At 48.7% G+C, this 13,594-nt stretch overlaps 1 protein-coding gene across 3 annotated transcripts in view; it reads left to right on the forward strand.

Moving 5' to 3' along the window:
• The first annotated feature begins 943 nt into the window (after nt 1-943).
• LOC139060909 (sodium-dependent noradrenaline transporter-like) overlaps nt 944-13,594 on the forward strand; it is a 42,397-nt gene continuing 29,746 nt past the window's right edge. Inside the window, exons 1-3 of one of the 3 annotated variants that reach the window (XM_070540215.1) lie at nt 944-1,139; nt 2,251-2,383; nt 5,493-5,712. In XM_070540215.1, the coding sequence (XP_070396316.1) occupies nt 1,122-1,139; nt 2,251-2,383; nt 5,493-5,712 (371 nt within the window). In that variant the 5' untranslated portion in view covers nt 944-1,121. The remainder of the gene's footprint in view (nt 1,140-2,250; nt 2,384-5,492; nt 5,713-13,594) is intronic. The other 2 variants (XM_070540213.1, XM_070540214.1) reach the window with 2 other exon arrangements.

The following is a 13,594-nucleotide window of genomic DNA, read 5'->3' on the forward strand; positions in this document are numbered from 1 at the left end:
AGTCTTCATTGTATTCTGTTTGTTGCAAAGTTGCATAGAAACGCGGTTTAGACATACTTAACGGCTCATCCAGCGGCGATAAGTGAAGTACGTTCAAACGAGAAGTAATTATAACTGAACCGTACATACCGCATACCTCATTTGTAGCGGAAAACATATTGGGGCACTGGAGATAGGCGACACACTGTGAATACAGATAGATGATTTCGCACTACGATAGAGGAACGTTTAGCGCTGTAAAATCCCTCCCACGGGGGGAATAATAGACAACGGCGAAGTGTAACTGTTACTTCAGTCGCCACTGGGGTTCAGTAGCTAACACAATTCCCCTGAAAATTATTGAGCAGAAGTTATCTGCCCAATGCCGCTCGCTCGAAAACTGGGACTGATGCGCCGCAAGCGTCGCTTCCCTGCAGCCGAACCATTTGGAACAACCCTCGCGTCCATCGTTCTCTCTCCTTTGGAGCTCCAATAGGCGTTGTCATTCCCCACATATACGGAGGAAACGAATATTCGACAACTTCGAATAGTTCATCCTTCTCGAATCGAACACAGATTGAACAGCAAGGCCCAATCGATTCCTATTCGAAATTTCGAGTGATTCGCGCACCCCTAGAAAAACGAAAAAATGAAAGAAAAAAAAAACACACACACATAACCGCAAGAGAGGAGCTTCCTCTCTTGGAAAGTGTCACAGGGATATTTGCTCAAGCGTGGATGAACCTATAATTGCTACAAAGAGATTGTCTTTAATTATTAAACATTTTAATTTGTTCGTTTCCTCCAGTTAGCTTGACCAATTTTAGTATTTAATAAAGGTTGCCTAATTTCACCCAAACCTTGGCCAATCCCCCACAGTGGGTGTGCGCCATCGCATAAGGAATACCATACCATACCATACCATACCATACCATAACCGCAAAAAAGGAACTGAAAGTGTTGTGGCGCCATCTGGCTGGCGCAGGGTGCGCGAAGCACGTTCAGCTTCACCCGCGAGCCAGAAGAAGAAGGCAACGTCCGTAGGTGACCATCGTCAATTTTTTCCCCAAGCCGCGTCGACGAGACATTCTCTCCAACGTTACCCGGCCTGCAGCTCATCGATCAGCGACCAAACCGGACGCATGAGACCCACCGGCAAGGTAGGATGCTGGGGAAGGCAATGGCAACTTCTCGAAAATAGGCGGTCTTACCAAAGAACCTAAAGGCAACAGCTACTAATTGAGTGGGGACGTGGGCAGCAGTAAACACTGGACGGCGGTAACGATAACACTTGGGCCTATCACGAGGGCAGTTTACGGTGCCGTCATTATTCCATCCAGCATGAGTCAGCCAGCACTTGTGCATTATTGACTCGAACATTATTGGTGCATTTGAAATTTATACCGTGTTTTCACGTTTATTAGGAGATTTAATACCTTGAAGAAACGCAGGGAGTGCGAGGGACGTTGTAGCGGAGGAGTCGTCTTTATCACCGGCCTCTTAAGGTTGTTTAGTGTCTAAGTAGATCAGAATTTTTGCCTGCCTATATCATTGTATCGCAGACAACATGGCCAGTGATCGAACCAGCGACACCATGGTCGAAATCAATCAATCAATCAATCAATCAATCAATCAATCAATCAATCAATCAATCAATCAATCAATCAATCAATCAATCAATCAATCAATCAATCAATCAATCAATCAATCAATCAATCAATCAGTGAAGTGAGCGAGTCCTGAACTGCCCCTTTCGGCTACTGGTGCGCCTAAACGTTGTAATTGAAAAACCCTATAAACGGCACTCTTCGGGAGCGCTAGCCGCGGTTGTGTTTGCGGATGGCACCCTGGACGGCGCAGTGCCTATAGCTACAAAAACAGCGAACTGGATTACTGTCAGCAAAGAAGGTTCTCATATGGCCACGCGCCATTGTGCACTGTACTTTACCAGGTCGTCACTATACATGCACTCCCGCTTGTTGTTCCGCTACTCGCCGACGACGGGACGGGCTCAAGTGAGAAGGGTTGAAATCTGGGCCAGTTGGTATATACTTGAACGAAAAAACCAGTCAAAAACACAAAGGACAAGAGGAGAGGTTCACACCACAACGACTGGACTATCAACTGAGGTTCATCTCCCACGTTAAACCTCAGTTGATAGTCCAGTCGTTGTGGTGTGAACCTCTCCTCTTGTCTTTTGTGTTTTTGACTGGTTTTTTCGTTCAAGTGAGAAAGTGACTAAGCTGCAATCCAGTTGAAATTTTCGTGCAGGAAGCCGTGACGGCGAAAGGCGGCGAGCAATCCGGTGGCCGGGTTGGGGACTCGCCGGGGAGCGCGGGTTCATCCCCGCAGTCGCGCAAGGGAAGCCCGCCCCAAAGAAACTTGACGTCGCCAGCCACAAAGGGTGAGATGAGCGCGCCCGCTCAGCGAAGGAAGTAAAGACGTCGACAGGGGCGTCAGACTAACAAGTCGTGACTTACTTTCAGCAGACAGACAGTATACGTAGATGGAAACAGCTGGTAAACGAAGTGCAGGCATTACACGTACAAGAGCGCCGGTGAAAAGACACTGCAGGTATTCCAATTATGCTTATTTATTTATTTATTCAAAATACTCACAGGCTCCAAATAGGAGTATTGTGTGAGGGGAGCATGTACAGAAAATGAAGGATACACAAAAAAAAAACAGCTCATGCATCATTATACAATGGGGAACAGTTTCACAGTACACAAAGAACTAATGAGAAGTATAAAGTTACAAATATAAGGCCAGAAAAATATTGCACAGTATATGCAATCTATGAAGGAACATTGAAATGGCGGCTAAAAGGGTGACTAACGAAGCGCAAGGCACTGAATAAAAGAGTTAGGAAGACCAGAGCAGTACTTGGTCTTTGAAGGCTGCAGTGTCATGTAATGCAACGATGCGATCAGGAAGATCATTCCAGTAGCTCGGCTACTGGAATGATACTAGTAACTAGATACTAGTAACTAAATACTAGATACTAGTAACGGCTTAGCATTAGGAGTGTTAACAAAAAAAAAAGGAAAACATGTGTACATATTCATTTTTTTCTCGAAAAGTCTCGGAACTATCAGAAACATTGCAACAATTTGCGTAAGCTGTAAGTTCATACGTAAGTCGGGAATAATTCTTGGACCTTACGTGCCAGAACCACGACCCGATCATCAGGTGTAACGGGGGAATCCGGGTTAATTTTGAACACCCGGGATCCTTTAACGCTTTAATTTATTTCCGGGGTTTTACTTGCGATAACGCCGATCCGCTTGTGAAATACGCTCTAGTGGGGAATAATTTTTTACCACCCGGGTATTCTTTTTTAACTTGTATACTCAACGCACGGTACACAAATGTTTCTGGATTCTGCTCCCATCGAACTGCGGACCTCGCAATGGAGGCGGGGGGGGGGGGAGGGTAGGGGGAAGGGGCGGAGGTCGAACCCGCGATCTCGTTCTCAGCAGCACAACGTCATATATGGCCACCGCGAGATGCCACGGCGGGTGTCACTAAAGCATTGCTTCTGACGTGTGCGCTAGGTCTGCGTAATTCTCTTTCTTTTATGCGAAGCATATTACTAGAGCTCAACCCAGCTCCTCAGGCGCGGCGGTGTCGCCTTCAATACCACGTGACACCGTGACGTCACGACAGAGGAGAAACGGGGCTCCAACTCGCGCCGTCGCTCGCGGCGTCGCGGCGGTATATAAGCAGCTGCGCTTGCCTCTGCTAGACACTCACGAGGTGAGATGCCTCCTGGAGACAGAGCAGCTCGTTGGAATGAGAAGCGAAGGTTGCGGCGTGCTACAGAGACTGTTTCTAAGTGGCTTTGCTACGGCGCAGCGACTACGCGCCCCGCATCGGACGCGGTGAGCGTCGAGCAACGCAGCGTTCGGCGCGACAACGAAATGTGCGCCTGAGCAAGCGCCGCACGCCTGAGCCGACGCCGACGACACCGGCTTTTCTGCGACACGAGCTCCTTAACGCTGTCGCGTTAAAATAAAGGCTAGTATGCTTCGCATCCTGGGCTTAACCTTAGCTAAGCCACAGCCATTTTTTTCACGAGACAACCACACTGTGAAATAATTTACACCCTTAAAAGTGAAAAAGGGTGTAAATGTGTCTATATCATACACCCTTATGGTATCAGATATAGTGAATCCGGCAACATTATTGCCTTCAGGTAGCATGAGTGGGTTTATTGACCGGTCGCCTTCACCCATAAAGATCACGTTCTCGTGACGCCTGCGGCAGAAAGGACGTTCCACGTCCGCCGCCAAGGTCTTTGAGTGGTGGCGCTGGCTAACACTCCCAGGGTTCTACTAGTAGACATATAAATACCCAAGAAAATGGATGGGGTAACGGCGCCGCGGCAGCTCAATTGGTAGAGCATCGCACGCGAAATGCGGAGGTTCTGGGTTCGGTCCCCACCTGCGGCAAGTTGTTGCTTCATCCACTTTCATTTCCATTAATTTATCGTTTCCTTAGTTCATTTATAAAGCACGAGTAATTTCCCCATATGTCGTCCTTGGCGTCAGTGTTTGTTGGCTTCTTATGATACCCTTACGGGTGTGATTGTATAACCGACACCCTGTGGGTGTGAGCTGTACAGACACATTTACACTCTTTTTCACTTTTAAATGTTAAATTATGTCACAGTGCAGTGAATTGCTCAATCAAACAATTATTTTTTGGTCACTCCGTCGAGTGACTCGATCAGTGACTCGACTCGATCAACTCGACTCGATTTAACATTTCATCATCATGAAATGATGATGATGATGAAATGTTAAATTATGTTACAGTGCAGTGAATTGCTCAGTCAAACAATTATTTTTCGGTCACTCCGTCGAGTGACTCGATCAGTGACTCGACTCGACCGACTCGATGATACCTTATGTTACCCCCGATGTTACTTATGATACCCTTACGGGTGTGATTATATAACTGACACCCTGTGGGTGTGAGCTGTACAGACACATTTACACTCCATTTCACTTTTAAATGTTAAATTATGTTACAGTGCAGTGAATTGCTCAGTCAAACAATTATTTTTCGGTCACTCCGTCGAGTGACTCGATCAGTGACTCGACTCGATCAACTCGATTTAACGATTTAACATAACGCGGGCGCGACCGCGAAGGGAGGCGACGGCGGAAACCTACACCCGTTGGAGATGAAATCGCTCCGCCAGGGGAGAAACGAGCGCTGGCGTCTAGGATGAAACATGGCGTGCGGTCGTCTATAAGCAGCTGCGCTTGCCTCTGCTAGACACTCACGAGGTGAGATGCCTCCTGGAGACAGAGCTGCTCGTTGGAATGACATCATCATCATCATCATCAAATGATGATGATGATGAAATGTTAAATTATGTTACAGTGCAGTGAATTGCTCAGCCAAACAATTATTTTTCGGTCACTCCGTCGAGTGACTCGATCAGTGACTCGACTCGATCGAGTGGCGTCAGTCACTCGACGGTGACGATTCGGTGAACGCAGAGGCCACCGATGCCGGGACGCCGGCTCTATCGGCGCTGTCGCCACGCCCGACGCGCGAGCCCAGCATGCTGATCAACGTTCGCAACGTGTGGGCCGACGAGGCGGCCGCCGCTGCGGCGGGGAGATTGTCGCTGGGCGAAGAAGCCGCCTCGCCCAGGTCGTCCGCCTCCCACCAGGAGGCGCCCTCCAGCGAATTCTGGAGGCCGCGGCACATGATCAGGTATGCACGCAGGCGACCACCTGCGTAGATGACTTTTAACGGGAAAGCGTTGAGGATTGCCATTTGTTGGGCGTGCTGGTAAACTGAAAGCATATTTAGCGCCAGAAAACAAGGACGGAAGGGAGACGACACCACAATGCGCGTTAAGGACCACCACAAAGCGTTAAGGAGCCCGCGTCGCAGGAAATCCGGCGTCGGCGTCTCGCGTCGGACGTCGCAACGATGAACTTTGCTAAGCAATGAGTCGCAGTTCCAGTTAATTGTGTCCTTAAATGATTTACGTTTTGTTAAGTCAGCGCCAAGGCATTTCTACACAAATCTCGAACCAAATTTAGAACTACGTATACCCGACCACTTTTCTACCACCAGAGTTGCTCAAACCTTGTCTTTCATTCTTTACGAAGTTATTCCTCGGAATTTTCAGAAGGGCAGCCCTCAAACAAATGTAATGAAAAAAAAACACCGAAAGCGCATGTCCTTTATGATAGCTCTTCTCGGACTGAAATATAACAAAGCGCGAAACAATAACAGGAGATCGACCCCACGCAAGAGGCGGCGTTCTTACCGGAAAGCTCGCCTTCGTGCATAGCGTTCGCAGCCAGCGTTTCCCGGTGAACGTTACGGTTACGTAAGCTGCAGTTGCCGGGGAGCATGAAAAGCAGTAGGGATCTGTGAAAGCTATCGCGTTCCACTTTTAAAGGCCAAGCTTAAGCGTCCTCCAGATTTTTATGCGAAGCATATTACTAGAGCTCAACCCAGCTCCTCAGGCGCGGCGGTGTCGCCTTCAATACCACGTGACACCGTGACGTCACGACAGAGGAGAAACGGGGCTCCAACTCGCGCCGTCGCTCGCGGCGTCGCGGCGGTATATAGACAAGAACGGCACCGAGAGCGGCGCTGCTGCGCCGGCGTTGAGAGCGCCGCATGCGAAGCAAAATTCTATTAGCGGGTGGTACCCCTCTCCCATCTCTCGTTCGCGCCGCCTTGATTGCCTCCTGCACTGCGCGTGTTTGGGCACGTTTCGTTCCGCGCGCGGTGTGTGCGCGTGGACATTTCCTTCGAAGGGCGGTGTACAGTTTGTTTCACATTTAGGGGAAAACTCGAAGCGCATTGCATCGCGATGCGGTGAGCGCTTGAGTCACGCGGCGGCGGCAGCTCGCGCAGATGCTCGAGGGGCGGGATCTTGAACGGCGTCGTCTGCTACGGCGGCGCGCGCTGGCCGCATTGTCGAGAAACGTTCTACTGTCAGGTGCAGGGCGCCGATCACATCGTTACTGCGTGAAATGAGCCGGTATTCTTTGCTAAGCGTTGCGCGACGCCCACTGATACGCCTCGAATGTAAGTTCATCGCTGCATGGCAGTCATAGACGGCGTACTGATTCCATACATTCTTGACGGCCCGTTTCTGGAAGGCGACTATATATTCTAACGTGATAGGACGCCGATCCACACTGCTCGTGCTGTGCAAGAACTGCTAGAAGAGCGCGCAGTCACTCTCTTGGAGCGGCCGCCTCAATCCCCGGGCGCCAACATCATTTAAAATGTCTGGGGCTCGTTGAAAGTATCGCTGGCGCAACATCCCCTCTATCAGTCGCCCGAGGATAGGCTTCGATCCACCATCGTCAGCGACTGAGACGTGCAGCGAATGAACACATCCCTGATCAAGTCATTCTACACTTCACTGCCTTCCAGGATGAGCGCTGTCATCGCTGCCGCTGGGGACTGACGAGATACTAACTGAAGTTCCGAGCGTGACGTGTCAAATTCCCCACCGGCGGGCAGGGTCTGTCTGGTGTAGCGAATGATTGTCGAGAAAAATCACTTCCAGCTCATTGTCTGAACCTAAAACGTTCATTTAATCGTGTCCGTTTGTTTCACCGTGTTCGACTCCCATTGTTGAGTGCTTTGTTTTCCTTTCGAGTCAAACAAAGACTGAGCACGTTGCGCGCACATCTTGGTGCGTTTTGTCGCTGCTCATTACGGTAGCACACACAGTGAAGAAATATACGTGCACACGCTCAGTACTCCGGCCTTTCGAAAGAACAAATGAACCATGCTGTCAAAAGAAGTTTGTGGAACTCCATTATCGCCAATGAAGGATCAGAGTGTGGCGACGCACAACGTTTAGTAAAGAATATCAGCTCAGTTCCCGCAGTACCGATGAAATCGGTGCACTGCCCCTGACAGTACCACGCTTCCCGAAAATGCGGCCAGCGCGCGCCGCCGTAGCAGACGACGCAGATCACGACACTGCCCCTCAAGCGTGTGCGCCTGCTCGAGCTGCTGCCGCCGCACGACTCCATTGCTTGCCGCATCGCGACGCAATACGTTCCGAGTTTTCCCCTTAGTGTGAAACAAACTGCACACGCTATATTTGCCTTTAAGAAGATCGGTACGCTTGACGATTATTTTTATGGCTGCAATGCGGCGAAACGGCAGCGTCTGCTTAACCATGTAAGGGACTCTGAGCAGGTAATTGGAAACGACATCGTATGTGCCGCCGGAAAAATCGTCAGCACATACGATGCGGCACATACATACGGCACCTACGAGCTAAAGTCATATTTGCAGTTTCTCACATTATGTTTGCTACAAATCCGTGTTGTCTCTGATGGCAACGACTTCTATCGACACTGTGCGGAAATAAACAAGATATATCGCTGCATAGCACAAGTACGACATGCGCACACAACTTTAACTAGTACGTCCCCTACAATATGGAATAGAGGCGGCAATGTAGACAGCTTGGTCATTTTTTAGCAGTACTCAAGAGACGGAACTTGAAAGTATTATAATCATTCCTGCTTCAGCAATGCCGGCGCGACCAAGACGCGGGTGTGTATCGTCCAGTAACCCGATCGATCGGTGCAGTGGTGAAGCGGGAATGAACTCCGGTCATGTTCAATGCATCATGCACATATTCAATTTCTCGGCACGCGTGAACTTCGGCCACTGCTAGCGCATACAACAGACGTGGTTTCCATTCTTAGACAGCGCACACACAAACGAAACACGAGAAAGAAGGCAGGACAAGCGCTCGTTAAAATTAGTTTTTATATGAATAAAAGGATTATGTACCGAGTCATTATTAATTTCACGTGGGTTACATATAGAAACCGCCATACACTCAGGAGTGATCAATGAACGAGCTCGCTTCGTTTGCCAGATGTTTACTTCGCTCGGCGCACCGCAGTAATCCATGTCTGCCGTCTGCTTCTTTCGTACCATTTTCTTGTGAATCGGCAGAATTTCGCTGGTGGCATCAACCTTTTCATGTTTACATTGCTGTCGTGACAGTTAACAACACAATAATAATTTCCGGTCATCCGAAGAGGCGCCGTCGCAAACAAGAGACGTTTCGCGCGCAGCGCGAACTGAACGCGGGCGCGACCGCGAAGGGAGGCGACGGCGGAAACCTACACCCGTTGGAGATGAAATCGCTCCGCCAGGGGAGAAACGAGCGCTGGCGTCTAGGATGAAGCATGGCGTGCGGTCGTCTATAAGCAGCTGCGCTTGCCTCTGCTAGACACTCACGAGGTGAGATGCCTCCTGGAGACAGAGCTGCTCGTTGGAATGAGAAGCGAAGGTTGCGGCGTGCTACAGAGACTGTCTCTAGGTGGCTTTGCTACGGCGCAGCGACTACGCGCCCCGCATCGGACGCGGTGAGCGTCGAGCAACGCAGCGTTCCGCGCGACAACGAAATGTGCGCCTGAGCAAGCGCCGCACGCCTGAGCCGACGACACCGGCTTTTCTGCGACACGAGCTCCTTAACGCTGTCGCGTTAAAATAAAGGCTAGTATGCTTCGCATCCTGGACTTAACCTTAGCTAAGCCACAGCCATTTTTTGACATTGGCCTCATCGTGGCCGCCATGTTTTAGTACTAGCGCGTCGAGAGACTGTTTAAAGTTGCGTTCACAACATCAAAAAAAAAATGGCTTTGGCTCAGCTAAGGTTAAGCCCAGGATGCGAAGCATACTAGCCTTTATTTCAGTTGTTGAACCACTGTTTAGCCTGGTGAACTGCTGTTGCTTGGCTATATTTGGTTCGGCTAGACGAAGAAACAACTCATGCGTTACTCTGCTTCGCCTTCAAGAGTGGAACGCGACAGCGTTCCCGTCGACCCGCCAAGGGTTGTAAGACAATGGGCTACGGCGCAGCGACTACGCGCCCCGCATTGGACGCGGTGAGCGTTGAGCAACGCAGCGTTCGGCGCGGCAACGAAATGTGCGCCTGAGCAAGCGACGCACGCCTGAGCCTTAGAAACAGCTCGTTTCTAAGGCAACACCGCATTCACTAAAGGCGCTTTTGTAGAAATAAAGAAAAAAAAATAAAGGCGCTTTTGTACCGCTTTGAAGCATCGTACTCGTGGCTCAGTGGTAGCGTCTCCGTCTCACACTCCGGAGACCCTGGTTCGATTCCCACCCAGCCCATCTTGCAAGAGTTGAGCCAAAGTCACCTAGAAAATCAGTCTCTGTAGCACGCCGCAACCTTCGCTTCTCATTCCAACGAGCAGCTCTGTCTCCAGGAGGCATCTCGCCTCGTGAGTGTCTAGCAGAGGCAAGCGCAGCTGCTTATATACCCGCCGCGACGCCGCGAGCGACGGCGCGAGTTGGAGCCCCGTTTCTCCTCTGTCGTGACGTCATGGTGTCACGTGGTATTGAAGGCGACACCGCCGCGCCTGAGGAGCTGGGTTGAGCTCTCGTAATATGCTTCGCATAAAAAAAAAAGACGCGCGCGGCTTGTCGCAAGCGATGGAGCGCGTTGCGCGGGAACAGGTGTACGGCAGCATCGTCGCCTTTTGTACACAGGGTGTTTCAGCGAACACTTTCAAAAAAAATTTAAAATTTTTATGTGGCAGACAGCTCAATCATAGTGCACGAGGTGGTCTACTCGAAGCGGTGAACACTACTTGCCGTAACAATTGAAGTGAATAATCGACCAATCAACAAAAATCACTAATCAAGTTTTTAACTAGTTAACTTATGGCCCACATTGCAATTTACAAATTCTAATCGTGGAGTTGGAGTTGGAGTTTATTTCCCCACAGTGATTCAATGTTTACATATTCATACATGAGGCAAAGATACAATGTGTGGTGTGGAATGCGGGAAAAAAGCTGCGACATAAGCACAGCTTGACTGGCCCCACATCCCAGCAATACAAGCTAGAAAAGTGACAGCATTCGTAGTCATGGAAACAAGTAAATAGGCACATAAATACATAGTGAAATTGGTACAATAAGGAAATATAGTTATACAAAAACGAAAAACGCATAAGAATTCGCACTCCTCGAGAAGACAAAAAAATCGTAAAAATGCAGCATCTCATGCCACATTTCTTGCACCAAGAAAACACATCAAGAAGTACATCATGTCAGTAAAAACGTAATAGTTCGCAAGGTGGATCCACTTGGAACGAGTTCTCAGGACGACACCAGTTTCGAGATAGTAAACTCCCGAACTTTGCGGAGCAATGCTTTGCAGTTCCAGTTAATTGTGTGCTTAAATGCATAAGGCAACGTTTTGATAAGAAAGTAACTGGAACGCCAATGCGTTTCTACGCAAAGTTCGGGCATGATTATCTCGAAACTGGCGTCGTCCTCAGAATTAGTTCCAAGTGGATCCGCCTTGCGAACTCCATGGCTGGAATTTGTAAATTACAATATGGGCCGTAACGTAATTAGTGAGAAACTTAATTCGTGATTTTCTGTTAATTAGATGATTATGCATTTCAAATTTTTTTGCAAGTATCCGCCTCTTCGAGTAGACCAGCTCATGAACCAGAATGTGATATCTGCCACAGACAACCTTTAAATAGTTCTGAAAGTGTTCGTTGAAACACCTTGTTTATCATAACCTCGTTGCATAGATTTTGTGACCATTATCACGTCTGATACCTCACGTGTCATTCACATAGCCTTATCATAAGAAGCCAACAAACAAATACACCAAGGACAACACAGGAGAAATTAGTTCTTACTTATTGTATTAAAGAAATTATAAACTTTTATAATTTCTTTAATACAGTTAGTAAGTAGAAGTAATTTCCCCTGTGTTGTCCTTGGTGTCTTTGTTTGCTGGCTTCTTATGATAAGATTAACAAAAAATCGGGCCACTCGGTTAACCCCCTCTCTTCTCGTACATCACATAGCCTTAGTGCATATATATTTTGAGCACTTTACATGTTTTTTCAAGCCTCTATACATTGGTGTTACATCTACCCTTCAAAATTCACAGTTCATGCACCATTGACAGTATTGTGCCACGCTACACACCTACCATCGTTTCCGTCTCCATTTTTTTTGTCGTTTCCCTACTTTTCTTCCACCAATCCTCCAATCGCCTCTTACTAATGCCTATTGCGGACATGTTTGCTTTACCACTGCTCCCGCTGAACCCAAGGGCTTCAAGGAGGCCAGTGGTGCCTAAATGGACCGCTGGTAAACGTCTTAACATTCTAATAAAACATGCTCCATCGTTTCCCTAGCTTTACTGCAGCAAGAACATGCTTATTCTTCCTACTTATATCTCGCTTTATGTAGGTGCGTGTTCTAAGGCATCCCGATCTCGCTTCGAAAAGTAATGAGCTTCCCTTCGCAAAACACGTGAAGAACGCCCTCTCTCGGCGTCACTTATCGCATTCGCAGTGATTCAAGCCGAGAACGAATCTGTCCCGTGCTTGCTGCCACGGCAAAATACGCCCGCAAATGTAGCCATGACAATCGATGCTGGCGCTTTTTGCCGTCTGAGACATGCAGCACTAGTTTTTTTTTTCGCTATAGTGTGGACGTACCTTAAAGAAAAAGGTGACAGCGCGCGACAGGCGTGCACGTTTTACGCCGGGGGACAATGGGATAACAGCGATGATCCGCTGAAAAAAAAGGTAATAATAAATAAAAAAGGTAAAAAAAAGGTATGTACGAAAACATCGTACGCGTGATAGTAAGGTGCACTGACGTCATCGCGGCCACCATGGTTTGATTTGAATTATGGGACTTTACGTGTCAAAACACCGATTTGGTTATGAGGCACGCTGTAGTGGGTAGGGCTGCGGATCAATTTTGACCACCAGTTGATCTTCTTTCAACGTGTCTCAATGCACGGGACTAGGGCGTTTTCACATTTGCCCCCATCGAAATGCGGCCGCCGTGGCCAGGTTCCTGATCCCGCAACCTCCTGCTTAGCAGCGCAATACGATGGCAGCTAATCCACCGCCGAGGGTCGCCATATTTGGGTACTATCAGGTTGAAAAGCTGCGTCTGTGACGTCCCGTGAAAACTATCTAAAAATATTATATATAAACGAACTAATTACACAGAATTTGTTGCGTGAGCCTCGTGCTGCCCTAATAGAAAAGCTTACCTCGTACGAGGTGAAGAGGTACTCGTGTCGGAAGCGGTTCGGGCCTTAAATTTTCCTCTAGTGGCAATCCAGATAACGCGCGATCGATATCAAGAGTTGCCGCTTCAACAGAAGGCGGAAAGCTATACAAAGGCAGCAGGTTAAGTATCCACTGGCAATTAGCATTGACAAATTCAGGTATCGCTTACTGACTCGTTATTTGGCCTTTCCTAGCTAGTATCAGGTGAGTAATAAAAACGCCAGTAGCGATAGGTTCAGGTACGCCGCTTAGTACAGGGCGCCGTACCGCTTATCGCCAAGGTCATCTCCGGCCATCTAGAACCGTAATCAGCTCGCAAAGGGCAGTGTGCTGGTATCAGGCTTTTATACCATTATCGAGGCCAAGCGCGCTGTGCAAAGCCCATCGAGATTATTCGTATGAGTGAAGGGGGGGAGAGGGAGGTGCGGGTCGGGGCGGGGGGTGAGAACGTGGCGTCTACTGCAGCAGATTATCGCTATAATCGCTGACGTTATCGTTAAC

Source organism: Dermacentor albipictus, chromosome 6 (genome assembly GCF_038994185.2).
Source record: "Dermacentor albipictus isolate Rhodes 1998 colony chromosome 6, USDA_Dalb.pri_finalv2, whole genome shotgun sequence".
NCBI lineage: Eukaryota > Metazoa > Arthropoda > Arachnida > Ixodida > Ixodidae > Dermacentor > Dermacentor albipictus.